The following is a 24,128-nucleotide window of genomic DNA, read 5'->3' as shown; positions in this document are numbered from 1 at the left end:
GTATTTTAAAAGTATTGAACCTGACATGATCCAAGTGATGGTATGTCGAGAGAATTTTTTGAGTCTAAGGTCACAGGAGTGCTGTGTGACTTGGTAGCGCCGAGCGTCGTTTATGCGTCTTTTTACCCTAAAATGCGTCTTACAAGTAGCTTTTGCTGATTAAAATTATATGCAGCATGCCTATATTCTGAGAGCCAGTTAGGGTGTATCTGCATGCGAAATGTTAAGTTACACTAATAGCGACAATAACACTTTAACATAGTGATTTGCTTGCAGATACACCCGTGCTGGCTCACATAACATAGGCATGCTGCATATCATTTTAATCAGCAGAAGTTGCTTGTGCTAATAAGACACATTTTAGGGTAAAAAGACACTCGCGCTATGTGTGGAGCAACTTGTAGTGCACGGAGGATAGATGTATGTGGACACATCTCTATTACTGTGCTGTAAAGTACCTGTCCCCAAAAGTGACCCTACAGTAGATGCATATTACTGTACCGAGTCACAATAAAACAGCCGTATATTAGCTAACATTGACAAGAAAACTAACACTAAGCATTACATAATGACAGAGCAACTGAAGTTCAGTTATTTTAAAGAACTCTACTGAACTGAAAGCATTTCTCTCAACATCCCACCGCAGTACAAATTTTATCAGTGGAGCACTCGCCACCTAGAGGTTAAGCAGTGTATTACATGCCATGGCTTATCTTTCGTTGTAGAATACCACGGTACGCCACAGTACAGCCATCACGTAACGTTCCATGGCGTGACACAGGAGGCCTGAATGGCGCGCTATGAGCAACAAACTTGCTGGGCACATCTGTATCTTTTCCCAGTTTCTGAATGTACTAAGTGGGAGGTACCTCCTACTGTGGATGCTCACGTGACAGTCAGAAATGCTACGTGCCTCTTCTGTTAGTCTTAAGGCAATATTTTCATCATTAGGAGCTGTTACTAGTCCAGCTATGGCTGGAGACTGGGTGGCCAAAGCTGTTGAAGAATGGACTGGGGTATTGGAAGATTCTCTACCAGATGCTACCAGAAAACAGATGAAGTATCTCTCCCAAATACGTGGTGGCCTCCTTTTTGGGAGGAGCTGCAGTAGATGCTGGAATTTTAGCTACTAAAGCATCAGCAGCGTCAGTAGTGGCGTGTAGGGTTTTTGGTTAAGATCCTGGAAAGCTGATACAGGATCAAGAAAGGCTCTGGAATACTTACCTTTTCTTGGAAATATACTTTTTGGAGCAAAGTTAGATAAGAAGATAATGGCTACTCTGGCAGCTTCAAAATCTGCAGGGCTGCCACATGCGACTACATTGAAGTCTAAGCATTTTTTTTTTCGTCCCCAGGGACGAGCAAAGGAATAGTATTCCTCCAGGCCATCTAGTTTTCGCAGGACTACCAGTCGATAGACTAAGAGGTCTGGGCAAGCCAGGCGTCCAGCTTCTAAGCCGGACGACAAACCCTTGGCCTGATGGGGCAGGCCTTCTCCTGGGAGATACCAAGGTGGGGGGCCGGCTTCTTCAGTTTGCGGATAACTGGTATCAAACAACAACAGATGCCTGGGTCCGAGAAGTAGTCTCTTAGGGGAATGCCATTACTTTTCAGAGGCATCCTCCACAGAAGTTTTTTTTTTTTTTTTTGCACAATTCCTCCATCAGTTGCGGCCAGAGTGGCCCTTCAGGAGGCCATTCACTCCCTCTTGCAGACAGGGGTAATAATACCGGTTCCTGTGTTGCAACAAGGAAGGGATTATCATTCCAATATATTTTTGGTTCAGAAACCGAATGGGTATTATCGCCCTATTCTAAATCTAAACACACTCAACAGTTTAATCCATGTACCCAAATTCTGTATGGAAACTCTCTGGTCAATTATTTTGGCAATGGAACCTGGGGATTTTATGCTTTGCCTGGACATTCAGGATGCATATCCGCATGTTTGTTTTACGCCATCCCACAAACAATTTCTACGGTCTTCTGTCCTACAGCAATATTACCAATTCCAGGCGCTGCCATTTGGCTTATCAACAGCCCCTCTGGTATTTACCAAGATAATGGCAGTCATGACAGCCTATCTCAGGTGTCAGGGAGTCAGAATACTACCATATCTGGACGACTTTCTGATATTGGCACAAACTCCAGTTGGTCTACAACACCATCTTCAGCTCACCATAGCCTGCCTACAAAAGCACGGCTGGATCATCAATTGGAAGAAATCATCTCTTTCTCCAACGCAGCAGATGGTACATCTGGGAGCACTTCTGGCCTCTCAGGCACAAAGGGTCTTTCTACCAGAGGACAAGATTGCGGCCCTATATTATTGAGTACTCAAACTGCTACGCAAGAGAAGGGTATCCGTCCTATCGGCGATGCAGGTCCTGGGATCAATGGTATCCCCTTTCGACATGGTGGGATATGCTCAGTTTCATTCCAGGCCTCTGCAAAATGTGATTCTCTCCATGTGGAACGGAAAGTATCCTCTAATAATATTCCAGAGTATCCTTCTCACTCCATAGGTTTGTGTCTCCCTCCTGTGGTGGCTAAGAAATCATCATCTGGACAAAGTGCGCCCATTCTGGATTCCAAATTGTGTGCTTCTCACCAAGGACGCCAGTCTTCACGGAGGTGGGGCAGTGACGGGTCATCACACCATTCAGGAAAGATGGACGAATCAGGAAAGTCATTTGCCAATATACAGTCAGGTGCATAAATATTGGGACATTGACAGAATTTTCATATTTTGGACACTATTCACTACCACAATGGCTTTGAAATAAAACAAACAAGATGTGCTTTAACTGCAGACTTTCAGAATTAATTTGAGGGTAATTACATCCAAATTAGGTGAACGGTGTAGGAATTACAATGGTTTCTATATGTGCCTCCCACTTTTTAAGGGGCCAAAAGTAATGGGACTATCATCTCAAAAGATATTTCATGGAGAGGTATGGGCTATTCCCTCGTTATTTCATTATCAATTAAGCAGGTAAAAGGTCTGGAGTTGATTCTAGCTGTGACATTTGCATTTGGAATCCGTTAATGTTGACTCTCAATATGAGATCCAAAGAGCTGTCACTATCAGTGAAGCAAGCCATCATTAGGCTGAAAAATCAAAACAAACCCATCAGAGAGATAGCAAAAACATTAGGTGTGGCCAAATCAACTGTTTGGAACATTCTTAAAAAGAAAAAACGCACCGGAGAGCTCAGCAACACCAAAAGACCCGGAAGACGACGGAAAACAACTGTGGTGGATGACAGAATAATTATTTCCCTGGTGAAGAAAAACCCCTTCACAACAGTTGTCCAAATCAAGAACACTCTCCAGGAGGTAGGTGTATATGTGTCAAAGTCAACAATCGAGAGAAGACTTCACAAGAGTCGATATAGAGGGTTCACCACAAGACGTAAACTATTGGTGAGCCTCAAAAACAGGAAGACCAGATTAGAGTTTGCCAAACAACATCTAAAAAAGCCATTACAGTTCTGGAACAAAGATCAACTTGTACCAGAGTGATGGGAAGAGAAGAGTATGGAGAAGGAAAGGAACTGCTCATGATCCAAAACATACCACCTCATCAGTGAAGCATGGTGGTAGTAGTGTCATGGCGTGGGCATGTATGGCTGCCAATGGAACTGGTTCCCTTGTATTTATTGATGATGTGACTGCTGACAAAAGCAGCAGAATGAATCCTGAAGTATTTCGGGCAATATTATATGCTCATATTCAGTCAAATGCTTCAGAACTCATTGGACGGCGCTTCACAGTGCAGATGGACAATGACCCGAAGCATACTGCAAAAGCAACCAAAGAGTTTTTTAAGGCTAAAAAGTGGAATGTTATGCAATGGCCAAGTCAATCCCCTGACCTGAATCCGATTTGAGCATTCATTTCACTTGATGAAGTCAAAACTGAAAGGAAAATGCCCCAAGAACAAGCAGGAACTGAAGACATTTGCAGTAGTGGTCTGGCAGAGCATCACCAGGGATGAAACCCAGCATCTGGTGATGTCTATGCGTTCCAGACTTCAGGCTGCAATTGCCTGCAAAGGATTTGCAACAAAGTATTAAAAAGTGACAGTTAGATTTAGGATTCTTTAGTTTGTCCCATTACTTTTGGCCCCTTAAAAAGTGGGAGGCACATATAGAAACCGTTGTAATTCCTACACCGTTCAACTGATTCGGATGTAATTACCCTCAAATTAAATCTGAAAGTCTGCAGTTAAAGCACATCTTGTTTGTTTAATTTCAAAGCCATTGTGGTAGTGAATAGAGGCTAAAATATGAAAATTCTGTCAATGTCCCAATATTTATGCACCTGACTGTATATTCTGGAACTGCGAGCAGTATACAAAGCACTTATCATGGCACAGGACCTGCTCCAGGGCAGGCCGGTCCAGATCCAGTTCGACATCGCAACTACAGTGGCCTATCTCAATCATCAGGGAGGCACGCAAAGTCATGCAGCAATGAAGGAAGTGACAAAAGTTCTGATTTGTGCAGAACGTCTTCTTCCAGCCATCTCTGCAATATTCATAACGAGAGTCCTCAATTGGGAAGCAGACTTCCTAAGTCGTCAGGACATACATGCCGGAGGGTGATCTCTCCACCTGGTAGTGTTTCAGCTCTTGGTGAACAAATGAGGTCTACCAGACATAGATCTCATGGGATCACGTCACAACCACAAGGTCCCCTGGTATGCGTCCAGGTCCAGAGACCCATCAGCAGCATTTGTGGATGCACTGGCAGTAAGCTGGGACTTCAAGCTGATGTTTCTCTTTCCTCCAACTTCCCTCCTCCCAAGAGTCCTCAGGAAATTCAAGCAGGAAGGCGGAACAATAATACTAGTGGCTCCGGCTTGGCCAGACGTCATTGGTTCACCGACATACAGAATCTATCCATAGACAGTCCGGTTCCTCTTCCTTTATGGAAGGATCTATTGACACAGGGTCCCTGCCAGCATCGGGACTTAGGGCTTTGCCGGCGTGGCTCTTGAATATTCCATCTTAAAAGCCAAAGGTTTTTAAAGTTCTGTGACTCAAATGATGCTTAGGGCCCAAAAGCCTGCCTCTGCCTGTATTTATTTCAGGGTTTGGCATTGTTTTGGTCAATGGTGTTCACACAGGAAGTATGACCCTAAGGTGTTTAGGGTTTCCCGGCTACTGGCTTTTCTCCAGGCTGGTTTAGACCTTGGTCTCTGCCTAGCCACTTTGAGAGTGCAGGTTTCGGCATTGACAGTCTGGTTCCAGACAAAGATTGCTTCATTACCAGATGTTAAAGTTTTTTTTTTTCAGGGAGGTCTGCGAGTTCAGCCTCCTTTTGTCCCACCAGTAGCACCATGTGATCTGTCTTTGGTTGTTAAGGGGCTACAAGCTCCCCCATTTGAATCTTTGGACTCTGTAGATTTGAAATGGTTGACAGCGAAGACATTTTTTTCTCCTCGCTATCTCTTCTGCACGCAGTCTCACTGATTTGGCAGCACTCTCTTGTCGCTCCCCATTTTTAATTTTTCTCCAGGATACAGCTGTTTTTCGTACAAGGGAGGGTTACCTTCCTAAGTTAGTGTCCCGTTTTCATGTAAATTAAGAGATTGTAGTTCCAGCTTTTCAGGCTCCAGACCTCTCTGTAGGTGAAGCCTCCCTGGATGTAGTTCGTGCTCCGTATTTACGTGGAGCGTACAAACTGTTAGAAAATCAGATGCTCTTTTTGTATTGTATGGTTTTCACAAACGAGGATGGCCAGCTAATAAGCAGACCCTGGCTCGATGGTTACGTATGACTGTCTCTCAGGTGTATATTAAGGCTGATCTTCCTGTCCCAAATACGGTGACAGCGCATTCTTCTCGGTCTGTAGGGCCATCATTGGCTTTTAGTGGTGGTGCCTCTGCTGAACAATGGTGCAAGGCAGCCACGTGGTCTTCTGTCCACACTTTTCTTAGGTTCTACGCCTTTGATACTTTTGCCAGTCAGGATGTTTTTTTTGGGCTACGAGTTCTCCTTTCTACTCAGGAGTGACCCCCACCCTTAGGGGAACTGCTTTACGACATCCCCATGGTATCCCTGTGGATCCCTATGGACCCCGAAGAAGAAAATTAGAGTTATGGTAGACTTACCTTGATAACTCCTTTTCTTCTAGGTCCATAGGGTCCACAGGGCACCCACCCTGACACACCTGGCTGCATTGGATGAATTTTCTTTTCTTTTGGTCACCGGATTCCCTCATCTTGTGTGAGAGTGTTTCTGGTGTACGATTGTTCTTACTTCTCCTCTTTCCTTCTCCTGTCTTGAGGCCTGTTTACAAAACTGAAGGCCTGTGGCTGGGGGTGGGGTATTTATGGAGGAGGACCCGAGGCATCCTGGGAGCTGAAAGCTTTAACTGTTTGGTGCCTGGATATCTCCAACCACATTACCCATGGTATCCCTGTGGGCCTGATGGTCCTCGAAGAAATGGAGTTATCAAGGTAAGTCTACCGTAACTAATTATTTATTTTCTTTTTATATGTGGAGATACTGACTCTCCCATTTAAGGTGGGTTCGATATACCCTTGGAAAAAGAGGGCTTGACCATCTTTTATTTTGTATAGTCTATGGACTGTAGTCAATTAACCGCGAAAAGTCAGTTTCTGCGGAAAAGTATCGCGAGTGACGTAATTTTGCTCTGTTAAAAGTTTCCTCCGTATTAAATTCCAAGGACTTTTCGCCGCTGCGGAAAGTCAATGCATTTGAATCGGCGAAAAAGATTCGCCTATGAATAGCAATCAGAAAAAAAGTGCAGAATTGGGGTTTTGAGGTGCAAACTTCGGAAAACCCCCTTGCAGCCTTGGGACAGTCCCCCAAAGGTAAAATACGTCAAAAAAAAAGTTTAAAAAATACTTTTGATTACCCCAAAAGTACTTTCATTTTGGGGGCGAAAAAGTCCAAAGTTGGGGAACAAACTTGTAAGCTAGCGAAATAGACTCCAGGGTTGTCCCCAAGTATGCCCCAGGTGTTTTTAAGTTTGCAGGTGGTTGCGGCAGGGAGATTTTTTTTTTTTTTTTTAATGTTTTTTTAAAACAATTTAGCAACTTTAAAATATGCTAGCACCCATTTTCGTGTACCCCAAATTTGCTGGGACTACTTATTTTCACCCAAAAAACCTGCTAAATGCTATTCTTCACCACTTATGCAAAGACGCTAATTAAAAGCTATTGAGAGCATTTAAGTACCCCAAATACCTTCAGCAGGGTTATTCGAGGGGATGCAAAAATAAAAGGCATATGTAATCCGCACAGGTCTGAGCAGTCACTTGTGAAACGTACGTCGGCTTCACCGGCCGTACATTGGCCCTCATTCAGAGCCGTACGATCTGAGCAGAGCGCACGCTCTGAATGAGGGCCGGCCTCCATGAAAATGGAGCGTCCTTCTGGACGCTCGTATAGCTGTGGGTCACCACCCACAGGCTATACGAGCGTGCATTTTGATGGCCGCGATGGTCGAGACCATCGCGACCATCGAAATTGCGAGCCGGAGCCTGCGGTTGAGGTTTTCAACCGCAAGCTCCGGAGTGATTTTGGCTCTATCAGAGCCAAAATCACTCCCACTGACATCACTAGTGATGTCAGTGGGCCGGCTTTTGACGGGAGGCGTTCCCATGGGAACGCCCCCGTCAGGGAGGCACGCCCCTGGCACGCCTACCAAAGGGGGCGTGCTGTCAATCAACAATCAACTTTCCTTCGCTCGTCGCGTCTGGCGCATGCGCACGACGGAGCTCCCTCCGTCGTGCGCATGCTCAGTCCAGAACATCGACCCACTTGCGAGCGGACAGCCGCTCGCGAGTGGGTCTGAATCAGGCCCATTGTCTGTACTCATGGAAACATTTTCCCAATATACATTAACCACAGTATGTTAGTGGTGAACAGATAGGAAGCTGTGTGTTATATGGAGGCAGGTGCTGTCAGCTTTCAGCACGAGCGCAGCGCTATACGGCAGCAGTGAAAGTCTCTCCTGAGACAGGATCTCTGGAATTTATATCGCTGCACCAGCGTGGCATACTCGCAGTATTTGGGAGAATCAATCCCTACAATCATCTAACCATTGACCTCTGAGAATCCATTAGTACAACTCATCCATGACAGCGTGGGAGTTAGAAACAACAGGAGGGTGTCAGTGATTAGTGCTAGCGCAGCGCTGCACGGCATTTCTACAGCAGTGATAGTCTCTCATGAGATACTATATGACCTCCAATTTCCACATACCTGCACTAGACCGTATTATACTATATAAATATGTGGATAACACACTAATTGTAAGTTCCCATTGGCCGCATAATAATAATGGGTTTATAAGAATCTAGCCATATAATCTAATAACGGCAGTGTAGCAGTGGCAACACAATAGGAGATACAGCTCATGAGCCCTATATCACATATAAGCTGACAGAAGGTTAATATAATTGCAGCACTGAATTATAATAAATTAACAGTGATAGCTGCTCAAAGATATACCTTCCAGCCCTGTGTGAAGACCTGTATATCTGTTTTATACAACTGCTGCACCTGTTGCACCTAATGTCTAACATTTATGTCAGATAAATAAAATATGCAATGAATAGGAGAAGCTATATACTATATGCTGTGAATTGGGAGCCCTTATGGTGTGTTCAATATATTGTAGGGTGATAAGTCCAATATATAGACAACAATGATTGAATAAATCCAATACACCTGATGTATGTAGGACAGTCACCCTTTATTTATTCTCACCATATATATTCCTATTGTACATAAACAACTGACATGCTTTGGAACAAGATTGGATAATGAACACAGTGTATAAATTTATGGAACAAAGGAGAGTTGTCGGACTCCCTGGAACACTCCCAATTGTAAGATTGTTTCTCTTTGATCTATATCCTTAAATGTGCCAATAAGGGTAATAAATACAATTGTATCCATACAATTGGAGTATTTATATCTATAGACTGTCTCCGTTCTAATACATAGTCAGATATCATTAGTATGTATTTCTGTGTGGAACAGCCAATGACACTTGATGGGAAGGAATAGATTGACTAGCACATATGTGACATCTAGCATAATATATAATTCTAGCTCTATTCCCCCACTACTAAATATATATACAGACTTGTACTGGCCATACAATCTATTTTAATACACCATTTCTAACTTGAATCACACTTTTTTCTGTTCCTTTTAATATCTCACGGACTGTTAATGAATACAATACAATTTTTAAGATAACAATAGTTATATTTTAATAAATACTGTGCATCAACAAAGACTACCCTTTTCTGTCTTCTCTCTGTATAATCTATTTGAGGGGATCTATAGTGATCCCCAATGTCAGTGCATCTTTTGGGGTGTGTCAGGCTGATTTCCCCAAATCTGACAGTACTTATCGCATGTTAGAGTTTTGCCGGGTTCCAGTTTTCTGATTTGTAATTGAATACGGGGATATGCGGGGACGAGCACAATACTTTTTCACATTGAAAACCAGCGATGTCTGTGAAAAGTCCAGCATGCAAAAAGTACGGGACTTTTTGCGGCTAATTGAATATGCCCCTATGTTATGATTAGGTGTTTATCATTTTGGTTTTTGCTGCCTTTTTTGAAGTGTGAATGCATCGGTGATTATTTATTTTTCCTCACGAGCTATTACTCTGTCTCCCACCCTCCCCTCTCTGCTGCCAGATGGCCCCTCCCTTTCCACCTTTTCATTGGCTGGCTGTAACGCTAAGCAGCCCGGGTGGAAAGCTTTCTCATGAACGACAAGGGGAGGGTGATGATTGGCTCCTGCAATGCCATGACACCATGTTGGGACAGCGGTGCGGTGATTGGCTGTAACGCACCTTACCTAGCATGGCTGGGGCAGGGCCGGGCTCTAGTTAGCTGGAGGAGTGTGAAACTGCATGTTAATGTAACCAGTTGTGGAGAGATGAGGGCAGAGGAGAGACGTTTGTTTCTCGTGAGCAGAGGATCCCACACAGCCGTTTCCAGCTGACAGTTTCCGCTGAGGCCGGGAGCCTGTGCCCCGTCACACGGAGCATCCCGTTCGTTGCCGGCTGTGTGGTGTGCTGGGAGACGTTTAGCTCCTTGCTCTGTGTTCAGGGAGTCGTAGGGGTGTCCGCCAAGTGATCAGCGCTGTTATTGTGTCTCTTTTGCCTGTTTGTTTCTCTGCCGCGCCCCTCAGCAGCCTCTTCCATCTGGATGTTTACGCACCGCTGCTGGGGCTGCATCCCACCCAGTCTCCACCAGTGTGTGCCGTCCTTCCTTCTCTACGAGCATGAGTTCCCGGGGCCGCTGCTGCTACTGATTCCCTATCTGCTGGTTGGTGAGTCAGCCACTCTGAGCACTGGGCACACCGCCACCTCTGGGATCATCCTGCCCAGCATTTCCAGGGTGACTTATGTATCTGTAACTTACCCGGGAAACTTTCCTGGGAACATCAGACCATGCACAGTGGAGCGGACACCTGGGGAGTGATCGGGAGCGCCCAGGGTGCTATCACCTTTTCATTGAATAAAATTAGTAATCATTCGGCAACGATGGGTAGGTACTGCTAGTATCTAATAAATCAGGAAGAGGATGAGCTCCAGCTTTGCAGAGCTCCTGTACGTAAAGTAATTGTGAGGATTTACACACTGGGCAGGATTAGTTATGTTCTCACCTTTTTGACCTGTTTGAGGTTCCATCATATCACGAAAGGTCATAAATATATAGCAGGAGCTTCATCTGCAATGACGTGTGTAGGCGGGATATGTTCAGTATCCCGGCACAGGTGATGCCGGTGCTTAGAATACCGGCGCCGGAATCCTGACACCTGTCAGAATCCCGGCGCTTGCATTGCGACCCCTCCGGTATCCCGAAGGTAAGTAGAGGGGTTGGGCACTAAGGGAGGAGGGTTTGAACTCCACTGCTAAGAATGCAAACTAAATAGTACAATTATTTAATGTATAAATGTAACATGCTGTTACGGTTATAAATGGCAATATTCTAAAACTTTATTTTTTAATTTTTTTTTATAGTGATCCAAATATTATATTAGTATAAAAAAAGAATTTAAATCACAAACACAAATTAAAAACATAGACTAGGTTCTCTGATCCACATAAAAATCCTATTGTGGACATAATAATCTTCCTAGAATATATTTGGCTTGTGAGATCATTAATAAATCCAATAATAAGTATTGATATGCCTACAGCTGGAGTTGAAAACTTTAGGGACAGGATATCCCGTAATTATATATGGTTAAGTTTGACACTTTTCATACTCTGCTGCAAATGGCTATGAAATGATTATAATCAGCACAACCTCATGTGAACAAAATTAGCAATATAGCATTTATATGGAAGGAGGTGAACAGGATCATATAATTAAGACAACAGCCGTTATAGTTTAATTATTTTAATACTGTTTTCTGATCTTTACACAGCTATATATTTTAATATTTCACCAATATTTTGAAAGTATATGATTTTAAATAGATAACAATAAAAGTATAAGTTTTAATATTTGTTGGTTCAGAGTGCACTCTATTTTCTTTTTTTCTTCTCCTTTGAAATCATTTGGACAAATTAAAAACATCCTAACATAACAATGACAACTACTTAGAACAAAAAGTTTTTTAGTATCTTAACAATATGCATGGATTATTACTTTATGAGCTAGTGGAATTTATTTTGGGCCAAATAGACCCAAATGAAACCTCAGGGTTAAATGCACCCATCAGCAAGAAATGTTATGAGGCATATAAATGTATATAAATCATTTGTCAGGACTGTAGATGAATATTTCTAATCTGTAGATGGGGCCTGATTCAGTTCAGTGTCTTTGGATGCAGCTACTGTGCAATAATTTGGTAATGCCGCAGGAAGCTTCTGTGATCCGCAACTGCGTCTGAGGATGCAGCCAATGGATGACTTGCGTGACCATTGGTCATCTGAATAACTCTTCTGAATGTCTGAAGGTGTCACGCCGCTGAAGTAAGTGATGCCACGTACAATGCCGACACGCTCCCATTTTCCGGGATGCTGCATGACGCCACCCCTTCTCCACCCCCTACACGGCCGCAGTCTGCCAATCTGGCTGCAGCATCTGGAGAGAGAGTTCAGTACATGCCCAGTACAGATCTTCTAACATCAGAGTTGTACTCAAACCATCGGGCTTGTGTACAACTCTATCTCAGGCCCATAGACAATAATAAAGATGTAACTGAGTAATCCTCCAGAATTTGGTCCTGTTTGTGGATACAGTGTAGTATAATGAACGTGGAACTGCAGGTATAATTATATATACTGCACATCACAGAAATGCTGTAATGGACAGTGTGGTATCTTCTATCGGCAGGTTCCATAGCTGGCCTGATTGACATTTCCTCTCACTGGATGACAGACCTAAAAGAAGGTGTTTGTGTAAAGTGGTTTTGGTTTAATCATGAGCAGTGCTGTTGGAAGTCTGATAATGTGACGTTTGAGGACCGAAATAACTGTCCAGAGTGGAGAAGTTGGTCTCAATTGATAACTGGCCAAACTGAGGTAAGGCATTCACTGAAGCCCTTGTGTATAATCTGGAGGGAATTTGGCTTCGTACAGATAGTAGTCTGTGGTTCAGAAAAGACCAGTTAAGACTGTTCTATGAGCATTATTAGCATACAACTGTCAATCAGGCCCTAGGACACATAGATCCTGATTCAGGGGTGGAAGCTATAGCAGCCGCGACCTGGACTTTGTATGCAGCATGACTGCGACTTTATGCTAACACCGCAAGCTGATGGGCTTCCTACTGAGACGTCCACTGGCTGCGGCAGTAATCTGTCTATGTGCGTACAAAGGGTTGCACCATTGGACATTGCACCAGCCCTATGGAGGCGCAGCATGTCCGTCTGAACATGATTGACAGTGCAACTGAAAGACGCAGTCGCTGGCAGTGACACACCCACGTTTGGCTAGCCACCCCCATGTTACATTCCAGGAACGCAGTAAAAGGGAATGTGGGGAGAAGGAAATACGTCGCACAGGCTATTATTAATATAGTATTATATTAAAGAATTACGAAGCCACTAAGTACACTGTAATATTAACTAATAGTACTATTCTAATAACTAGAGTGGCAGTGCTCACTAGAGTTGAATGCAATGCAGTATAGACAAACGGAAGAAAAAGAAACTCTTGTGTGAGCACTCTTGATAAATATGGATAAGGGGGCAGCTAGAAATATAAATTAGCCCCTAAAATATAACTTTTAATGAGAGCATATAAAACGATAGGTCATCTATATATTGATGACCATATCTGACCCAACAAAGACATTTAAATTATAACATACAGAAACACATACAACATATAACACAATAACAATGGCATTAAATCAATACTGTAATATTCTCTGATAGAGATAAAGAAGCAAATATAATATCCTCCTCAATGGCGAAATATGAAAAAAGGTAATCAGCATTTCAATAAAGAATTAATGAATTAACTGCATACTAGTTTGTGTCCTTTTTAATGCATCATTCATCTGACTTTTACGTATGGAATCAAAAATAGAAAAAGTCAGAGCATAGGACTGCTACTCCTCATTCTACTGCTCTTCACCTCTGCTAAAAGCTATCTATGAAGAGTGAGAGATTGCTGGAGAGCAGGTTACCCTTAGAAACAACAGATAAACGGGGACTTTACTCACATTTCATTTCTGCTTTTGGGTGTGATACTGTCGCATAGGACACCCAATGAGAGAACTACTTTAATGAGATTGCCCGCAGTTTAATAGAGTGAAAGAAGCAATAGTAGACAGTTATGTTTACATATGAATTCAATAGTAGAAAAAATGTAAAACACCCAATATAATGCTCGGGTCTTTCTGATAAATGCTAAACATACTGTGGGAATTCTGTATGTATATCTCTGTTACTTATATATCCATCTCATAAATAATCACCTGTAAATACAGAGTAATATCATCAAGGAGATATGAACACAATTATTTACATACCAACTCCCTATTTAGGCTGCCAGCAGTGTTACAACATGAGTTCTATGGGTTAGTACAGTCATATTTAATAGTTCAACAAAATGGAAGAGACATTAACAAACAGAAACACACACACATATATATATATATATATATATATGAAAATCAGTAAAGGAATATTCTCTTACACCCTATATTGCTCTTGGATCTCTCTAATAATTACATAACATAGTGAGGGGAAATCCACGTGTGCAAACCTCTGTCACTTAAGTATGCATCTTCTGAAAACTCATCCGTAAATACCGCTAGCTACCCATTCAGGCAGTTGATATTAATATAGTAAAAATTCTAAGGGTTAATGTAATTCGTATAGGACCACAGAAAGAGCACGTGTGTTATACAATTATATCCCCTTGATAAGATGGAAGACAAGAGAACATGCAATTGTCTCTTGTCGTAATGTAGCCTCTAAGTTCAAAGGAAAAAGTTTAACACATTAGCTCTTACACGTGTATCGCTAAAACACATATATTGCGCCCATAGGTTAATAGATCTCATGTTAAAGTTAGTGATCACAATTATAATGGAATCATTTATATGTGTTCTGATGGTGTGAGATAAATATAAAAGGCAACTATGTATATACAAAGTATGTGAGTCATATGCGGGCATGCAGCAAATTTATCCTTGCTGTCCGGATAATCTCACCGTGCGAGACTGATGAATTCATATGTAAACATAACTGTCTACTATTGCTTCTTTCAGTCTATTAAACTGCGGGCAATCTCATTAAAGTAGTTCTCTCATTGGGTGTCCTATGCGACAGTATCACACCCAAAAGCAGAAATGAAATGTGAGTAAAGTCCCCGTTTATCTGTTGTTTCTAAGGGTAACCTGCTCTCTGGCAATCTCTCACTCTTCATAGATGGCTTTTAGCAGAGGTGAAGAGCAGTAGAATGAGGAGTAGCAGTCCTATGCTCTGACTTTTTCTATTTTTGATTCCATACGTAAAAGTCAGATGAATGATGCATTAAAAAGGACACAAACTAGTATGCAGTTAATTCATTAATTCTTTATTGAAATGCTGATTACATTACCTTTTTTCATATTTCGCCATTGAGGAGGATATTGTATTTGCTTCTTTATCTCTATCAGAGAATATTACAGTATTGATTTAATGCCATTGTTATTGTGTTATATGTTGTATGTGTTTCTGTATGTTATAATTTAAATGTCTTTGTTGGGTCAGATATGGTCATCAATATATAGATGACCTACCGTTTTAATTGCTGTCATTAAAAGTTATATTTTAGGGGCTAATTTATATTTCTAGCTGCCCCCTTATCCATATTTATCAAGAGTGCTCACACAAGAGAGTTTCCTTTTCTTCCGTTTGTCTATACTACATTCCAGGAACGCCCACCGAAATTGCCTCTGTGTCATGTGTGCCATCGGGACACATGCACTATGCTGCTCCTACATATGCGCAGATTGAAAACATTAGCCGCATGTGTCCAATGCCACAAAAGCGTCCGCCCCCTGAATCGGGCACAGAACCTTCTTCATATGATCTATGTGGGATTGCACCTTTTTATGTGCTTTTATTTTACTTTGTTCTTGCCCTTATTTCACTGTGGTTTTACTGGATTCTATTTCACATTACCTTTATCTGAGGTAATATAAGAGGTAATAGAAGATGTGTACTGTGTTTCCTGGTAACAATTATTAAGAGTTCTCCATATAAAATAGTATCTAAAGGGTTTAGGGGGTAGATGTATTATAGTGGCACTTATTGTGCCGCTATAATGCTTCCTGCTTCGCCTCTTTATCGATGCGAAGCAGGAAGCAGGAACGATTAGATGTATTAACATCTCATCGGCCGGAGTGGGGGAGTGAAATCTCCCCCCTCCGGCGATCCCTGCCTGAGCACACAGCGCATCAGCCTAGTGCTGATACACTGTGTCTCACTCCTGGCCGGCTCCACTGAGCATGTGCGGGATCTCGCAAGCATCGCATGGCGCCCCTGTCATTTACCGCCCAGACCCCCAATCATAGATGGGGGAGAAGAGCTGATGCTGCATCACGTGCGCTGATGCTACATCGGCGCTTAATACATCTTCCCCTTAGTCATTTATAAGCAAGGTCTTTTAATACTAACCTTCTTTTCAGCTATATGCGTTACCCGTGATCACTCAGTGCTCACGCCTCAAAGCTTCCCAGTTGACCAATCTTGGAGAAATCTGACATAAATCCCTCTGTTCGGTCTCCAACATGCTGCTTTTTTCAGTTTTGTACCTGCAGATCCTTCCATGAAATAGATATTGCATGTTGACTGTATTAGAGAGAGAGTAATGAGAGGGCAATGTTTTGGAGGTGTAAGACACTGATTCAGTATGAGAGCACCTGTAGGCCAGGGAGCAGCAGCATTTGGAGATCAAGGCGAGCTGGTGGGCATGGCTGGAAGTTGTGAACATTGTTATTGTATTGAGAAAATTCGATCATTTAGGGCTAAATTCAGTTGGGCCCCAAATTTCAGATGGAAAATGCATTCGCTAAAAACTTAGCAGTTATGTACTTATGCAAAGCCAAACCTGTCACAATTGGCACTAGTAGAATAAGTGCCTAGTTTACACCAGGCATGTCTCATTTTCTCACCTATTTTTCACCATTGATTTTGCTTAAAAAATTACGTATTCGGTATTTTGGTGTCAATAAAACTGAACACAATCTCAAAAACAATCAAAAACAATGCTTGAGCAGGGATGAAAGCACTCTATCTACATGAGCGATGCAATTAGCCAAACAGAAGCTGTATGCTAGTGCTGGAGACTGCAGTCATCATTGTCGTTTTGCACTTAGTCGTGTCTAACCAAAAATGAAACCTTTTTCACAGGTATGTATGCGTCACTATGTCAGTCTGCATTTATTCGCAAACACAATCTGTGTTAGACTGACCCTTCCCTCCCAATTCCCAACTAGGCAATAGCAGGCATCCGTGCCAATGTCATGCATATCTGCATAGGAATGTATGCCACCAGCTGCTTTTCTGAGATTTTACGGAAGGCACGCTACGCAATCTGGTGTAGGACCTTAATGTTTCACTTCCTGGGGTGTTGGAATGGAAAAAAGAAAATTTATGAGGAAGAATCACTTTACAATTATGAAAATAGGTGTATTTTAAAGTAATCTTGATTTTTAGGAGTTAATTGTTACATACTTGCTTTAAACTAGGGTGTCGGCATGTGTGTATCCTGGTTGAATTTCATGTGCCAGGGGATCATGTGCTGAGCAGGATTCTGTTCAATTCCACGACCTCAGCACATCGCACAAGCCCACGGCATCAGCACATCGCACAAGCCCACGGCATCAGCACATCGCACAAGCCCACGGCATCAGCACATCGCACAAGCCCACGGCATCAGCACATCGCACAAGCCCACGGCATCAGCACATCGCACAAGCCCACGGCATCAGCACATCGCACAAGCCCACGGCATCAGCACATCGCACAAGCCCACGGCATCAGCACATCGCACAAGCCCACGGCATCAGCACATCGCACAAGCCCACGGCATCAGCACATCGCACAAGCCCACGGCATCAGCACATCGCACAAGCCCACGACATCAGCACATCGCATCAGCACATCGCACAAGCCCACGGCATCAGCACATCGCACAAGCCCACGACCTCAGCACAACGCACAAGCCCACGACCTCAGCACAACGCACAAGCCCACGACATCAGCACATCGCACAAGCCCACGACATCAGCACATCGCACAAGCCCACGACATCAGCACATCGCACAAGCCCACGACATCAGCACAACGCACAAGCCCACGACATCAGCACAACGCACAAGCCCACGACATCAGCACATCGCACAAGCCCACGGCATCAGCACATCGCACAAGCCCACAACATCAGCACAACGCACAAGCCCTATACACCTTTGTGCTGAGCAGGACTCCATCCAGGGAACTTATATGTGATCCTGATTCTGACCTCCACTATGTATTTATTTTTTTCTACTTACTTTTCCTGTACTTGTACCTTTTTACCTGTAGGCAGAGTTAATATGGAAGGGAGAAGACTGATTTTAACAATGTAAAAATGAAGATGGCGTCTACTACTGTTCTTTTTCTAGGGAGGATATAAAGTATGGTTAAAATATTTTCCCTCCATTTTTAACCATCTGTCATGTAGAAAAAATATTTGATATTTAGGGACATCCATGAGAGGATGACTGAGTTGTTTTGAGGAAGTCTTTGTCTCATGATATTTCTTTGTCCTTTGCAGGGTGCTTTTCCCTATATAATGAATTACACCATGTATGTTCTATGGGCTCTTCTTTTCTCCCTCCTTGCCGTCTTGTTAGTCCGCAACTTTGCCCCATACGCCTGCGGCTCTGGTATCCCTGAGGTATGTACAAAATATGTATTCTAATTGTGATATTATCAGGGGCACATTTTAAATGGCTATCTTTGTTTTAAAATTTTAGCGAACTGCATGACTTTCTCTGTAAGGGAGACTCTACTAAGGGTTTTGTTTTTTGTCTTTACAATCTTTTTTTTTTTTTTTTTATTTATCAATCAAAATCACTATCACCAAAGATAATAAAAATCATTTGTCCCAAGTGTCTAGCAATAATTTCCATCATTTCTTTTAAATAAGTTAAATTAAACAGCCATGCTTCAAAGTCTTTCATTCATTCTGAGGCGGAAATAAATTCTTGCTTTAGTGAGGTAATGATGTTTGGCTGTGCACATTGCAGAGAAAAATTGGTGGTGTTGGTGTTCCGTCAACACTACATGGACATCACCAAGAATTGACTCGCTCTCTATAGGTTTCCATTACTCAATTGGGCAAGTTACAGAATAGCTCCTCTGAAGTTGAGGTAAATTATACTTTTTTTTTTTTTTTCAGTTTATGTCCCCAGAGCACCCCTTTCCCTCTAAATTAGTTTATATCATTGCAATTGTTTTAAGTAGTAGAAAGCTTAAATAACCACTTAGGCTGATTTTGATGGATTTATCATTCCTTAGTAATACTGTAGATTGTATACGTGGCTATAACCAATTCACCAAATCGACTAAAAACAAATGTGAATTTACACTTTTTCAAACCTCCAAAAACACAAACAAAAAAATCTCCTTACATCACAAAAATCATTGATTTGTGCACTGTAAATGAAACGTAGGAAATCTATAAGGACAATTTACAAAAAAAACATGGAAATTATAAAAGTATTATAAACAGTTTCAGGCAGTGCACATTGCCTAAAATTATTACGAGTGCAGAAAGCCCATAAAGATGCATTGTTGGTTAAAACGAAAGGGAAAGTGCAAAAGAAAATAAATAATAAAACAAAAATGAAAGCTTAAATACTATTATGCAGTGCTTTTTTTTCTATGCAAAAAGGTGCTGGCACTAAGAAAAAAGGTACCGGTACTCACCTAAACTTCTGAAGGTCCTCTGTAGCCAGGTCAGTGTCTGCCTGCTCTACTTAGTATCTGAAATTAACTAATCTGGTGGTTCAAGTTGCAGATAGAAGTGCTAAAATATACTAGCAATGGCAGTAGAAGAACTTCCTGTGTCCAGAATAAAAAGAGGTGATGGAATTTGGAATTTGGTGCTGGTGAATACCATCATTAAGAGAGCCCAACTATAATGATATTGCTAACAGGGCAGGCTGCAGCAGTTCTGCAGTAGTATTTCAGTGCTTGGCTGTATGCTCCATTGTTTTCAAAGAGGCTGGAAGTTGGCACCATCTGGGCCAGCCACAAGTGGCCAACCTGTGAACACGGATTATAATTGACCGAGTATTTGTTAGCTTATGAGCAATGCATTTAATAGGCTTTTTATACCCATCAAAATGCGTTACTTATTCAAACAAATGGAAACAAACTATTCCACTGAGTAAACTGTATAGGTATAGAAGAGATTAAGTGATGAATGAAGACTTAAGTAACTTTTTTTTTTTAATGGTGATTTTGGTTGATTTTAAATTCTGAACAAAATGTACATTTCATAGATCTCCCACTTTTTGATGTGGGAGTTGAACAGCTGCCACTGCTGGGACACTCTGAAAACATAAGAAAGGGCAGTCATAATCATGTGGAGATCAAATGACAACTTCAGATCGGTTTCTAAAGGGGATATTTATCAAAGTTTGGAGAGAGATAAAATTGTGAGGGCGAAAGTACCAACCAATCAGCTTCTAGCTTACATTTTGCAGACTAAATGACAGGAGCTGATTTGGATTTTACTTTATCTTTCACAATTTTATGTCTCTCTGAGCTTTGAAAAATACTCCCCTAAATGTCATACTATTCTTTTGTTTAGCTAGTAACCTAAAGCTGGGTACACACTAGACTATCTGGTTACCCAGCAATGGCAGATGTGGCTGGACAATGTATCGGGCAATCAGTACACATGGCACGATCTGGTCGTTCCTGTGCCGCATTCAGAAGCATGGTGTCGTTCCTCGATTCTTCAGATTGGCCTGCACTGCACGCCGATCTGAAGATGCGATGAACGATGTGTGGGAATGCGCAATAGTACGTACACACAGGACGATGTGGAAAATTTCTCATTCTGATCCGTCGGAAATTGGAAAGTCGTCAAATATATCGTCTACAATGTGTACCCAGCTTTAGAGAATAGACAGTTATTTTCACATTCATTTCACTGATGTTATTACAGCACCTGTGGAAACCACATTAAAGTGAGTGGGTCAGTTAATTTAATGTGTTTGTACATTCATTCAGAAGTGTTTTGTTTTTTTCCATCTCACTGGTTTTCAATTTTGATCATTAGTGTCTGAAACCATTGAATTTATTTTTGGTGATTTCCAAGATAGATTTGATCAATATTGGGAATATATTATAGGATCAATTTGTCACTGAGCTTTTTAGGAAATCAACCTGTAAATGATTGTGTCTGTGTGTCTTTAAGTGAATGTTTTTTAGAATTGTGTAGAGAAAGCGTAGTCACCAGGTTAGACCATTTTTATACTCTTGCAGAGACACCATGGCCCATAATATAGCCTGCAAGACTTCAGGGATTTAGCTTCTAGATTAAAGCCACAATTTATTAGAAGACAAAACCAGGTTGGTCTTAAATTTTAAAGCAGCAATTTTGTATAAAGCAAACAGCTAAATCGACAAAATATCTCTCCTGCACTCAACTCATAAGCTACAGCCATTTGGGTCCATACTATGACTTGAAGCTAAACTGGACAAATTTTGTAGCCTTGGCTGCATGATCCAGCACAAAAAATACAAAATAATTGCTCCATTAATGAGGCTTGGACAAGCTTTCATGGGTTTCTTAATTTCTGTGTATATTAATAGGTAAGTTACACATTTAGCTAATATGTACTTTTAAAAACTGTAGGCGATGTAGTTACAATATCGACATTCAAATTGTTGACAATGAAAATGGGACACTGTTACGTCGAACACGGTGTGCCGACATGCTAATTATGCAATTTTAAGCATTTTGACAGTGTCCGTTTTAAAACATATTGCTTTACCATAACGTTTTAATTTCTAAAACTAACACGGTCAAAAAGCTTTGCATTGCACTATTAGCGTGTCTGCATGTCGTGTTCAATGTAAGTGTCCCTTTTCTCATTGTCGTCTACTTTGATTATTTTTTTTTTCATTAATATCACTGTCTTGAACTATTTACAAAAAAAAAAACTCTGAACAGATTAGTATCCACCACTGTTTTAACTTCTTTATTTTTCAGTATTTGCCACCATATAGCAGGTACCGTTATCGAGGTGCTGAATACCTTTACTAATCTATTCTCTTTATTCACAACACACAGATACAGATATGTCCTCATACATCTAGCTTCAATACGTCACGCAGTGCGACTTATCTGGCATGAATGAACCGCCAGATCCCTTGCTACTCGGCTATCGTCTGGTGTCCTTTTTCACCAAAATCACATTAGATATTGATTAACATCGATTTTATTACTACACAGTCTAGGCATAATTTTCCCTTTATATTCATTTTAAAATGACATTGATGTTTGGCTGTCTTTCGCTGCAGCATTGAGAGGGAGTGTTCATTAAGTACATAACCCCATCACAGGTTAAAGATAGAGCATAGAACAGGTTTTCCTGCTTTGTATTCAAAGAATCAGGAAGTTCCCTGCTCTGTGACTTCATATTTATTTTTGTATGACAGAAAAGCATCAGATGTTCTATTATGGTTTATAAGAAATACTTACAATATGTAATAAATGCATTTGTACATGCTCCAATCACCCAGGGGCGAGTATAGTAAAAGCTATATGCAAATGCTCTGCCAACAAAGTTCAGCTGTGTACTGATCTCTGCTTTGTGTGGCCACTCTACTCACTGACTTCACTTGCAAGGTGGGAGAGATCTGATGTAGGGAGAATGCTGCCTGTAATACCTCTTTTACATCTGAATGCCGGGTTGCACCCGGGATTATGTTCACGCGCCCATCCCGGGTATGACCCTTGAAGACTGGTGGCCTGACCCGGCACTAATGGAGGGTCGATGACGTCATTGGCATCACGTGATGAGCCGGCGCTTGGAGATGATCTCATCTCCAAGCGCTGGCTCACCCTATGCAGTCGACCCGGGTTACCTGTTCACATTGCATCACGAACTGGGTTGAACATGCGTGTCAACCCTTCTCATGACCAGGGTTGAAATGCCAGGTAGCTCTACCCGGCTTATTTCTCACACTGTACAGTAACACGCGTTCACGTGCAAAAACCCAGGTTATTCCTGCAAGTGTGAAAATGGTGAAGTGGCCAGAGTCTCAAGATGCTTGTTTTAGACTCTGTTATGTGTGAATGGAACATAGAAAAGATCTATATATTCTTACATACTACATTAAGTTGCAAAAATAATTTTCTATAAATGCTATGGCACTTTAATGTATTGCCTGGTTGCAATTATATAAGGTTATCCTACAGTTTTACTTAGTATCATTGTTTCATTTACATGACACGTCTAATATTTTTGTCCTTTAGATTAAGACCATCTTGAGTGGTTTTATTATCCGTGGATATCTGGGCAAATGGACATTGATTATCAAGTCTATGACACTGGTGCTGGCTGTCTCATCAGGCCTCAGTCTGGGAAAGGAAGGTCCCCTAATTCATGTGGCTTGTTGCTGTGGCAATATCCTGTGTCATATTTTCACCAAGTACCGCAAAAATGAGGCCAAAAGGAGGGAGGTAAGAGCACATATGATTAGGCTTATTCACTCAGTATATCAATTGTTTGTCGATGTCTTATTCACTAGTCCATATGTTTAAACACTGTGGGGGGAATTCAGTAAGAGACGGTACATAATAGCGCTTTAATTGATCCCCTGGGCTATTTAATTATCCTTGAAATGCGGCAGCCTGCAGCATTTATCGGATTTTTTTTCGGGACCTCAGCAGGTTCAGAGAAAAAAAATCCCTGGTAATTCGCCTATTTTTTGGGAAACCGTTCCCAAAAAAACAGGTCAGTGAACTTATCACGGATTCTATCTGTATTTGCCCGAAAACGGATAATTTTTTCGGGGGAAAAAAAAATCAGGCTCTAATTGAATTGCCCAAAGCTATAAAAACGAGGAAAAGTACAATTTTTTGTCTTCGAAAAATTATCGGGGCTAATTGAATACCTCTCTCTGAAGGAAATTTGAAGGTGCTGTGTGCTTAACTGATTATGAGAATTGGGCCAAAGTGCATTCTGACAAAAGATTATTCTGATGAAAACGTTTAGCTTTTCAAAATTAGCAACTTTAATTGTATGCACGCAAACTGTTTTTTTTTTTTTATGGTTGCAAACGTCTTGTACATTTGGTGCAATGCCCCTTATTCTATATTCACTTGCTGGGGTGTAATTTTTAGTTCCTAGGTAAGCATTACAGCAGCACTGTAAGTTATTGAGCGTCAGACAATGCTTACTATGCTCCCAAAGAATAAGTAATTTAAACTTCTACAGCAGCATGCAGACCCAGTTAATGAGGTTCTGTCTGAACAATTGTGTGTAGGTGGAAACAGAAAAGGCTGGAAGATAAAGAACAAGGCATCAGAGGTGACATGAAGGTAGTTTTGTAGTCCTATTCTTAGCTTTTATTAGATGATCATCTGTTCTCCTGAGGGG

The 24,128-nt window shown here is 41.7% G+C and overlaps 1 protein-coding gene across 6 annotated transcripts in view; it reads left to right on the top strand.

Annotated features, from left to right (window-relative positions):
• CLCN5 (Cl-/H+ antiporter 5) overlaps nt 1-24,128 on the top strand; it is a 97,916-nt gene that overhangs the window by 25,451 nt on the left and 48,337 nt on the right. For all 6 annotated transcript variants that reach the window (XM_088444258.1, XM_088444259.1, XM_088444256.1 and 3 more), the window contains 3 exons: nt 12,354-12,541; nt 18,278-18,400; nt 23,003-23,209. In XM_088444258.1, the coding sequence (XP_088300384.1) occupies nt 12,354-12,541; nt 18,278-18,400; nt 23,003-23,209 (518 nt within the window). The remainder of the gene's footprint in view (nt 1-12,353; nt 12,542-18,277; nt 18,401-23,002; nt 23,210-24,128) is intronic.

This window comes from Taudactylus pleione, unplaced genomic scaffold (assembly GCF_031769625.1).
Source record: "Taudactylus pleione unplaced genomic scaffold, aTauple2 ptg000352l, whole genome shotgun sequence".
In the NCBI taxonomy this organism is placed as follows: Eukaryota; Metazoa; Chordata; class Amphibia; order Anura; family Myobatrachidae; genus Taudactylus; species Taudactylus pleione.
The sequence above is the reverse complement of the archived record's forward strand: the minus strand, read 5'-3'. Positions and strand labels throughout refer to the sequence as shown.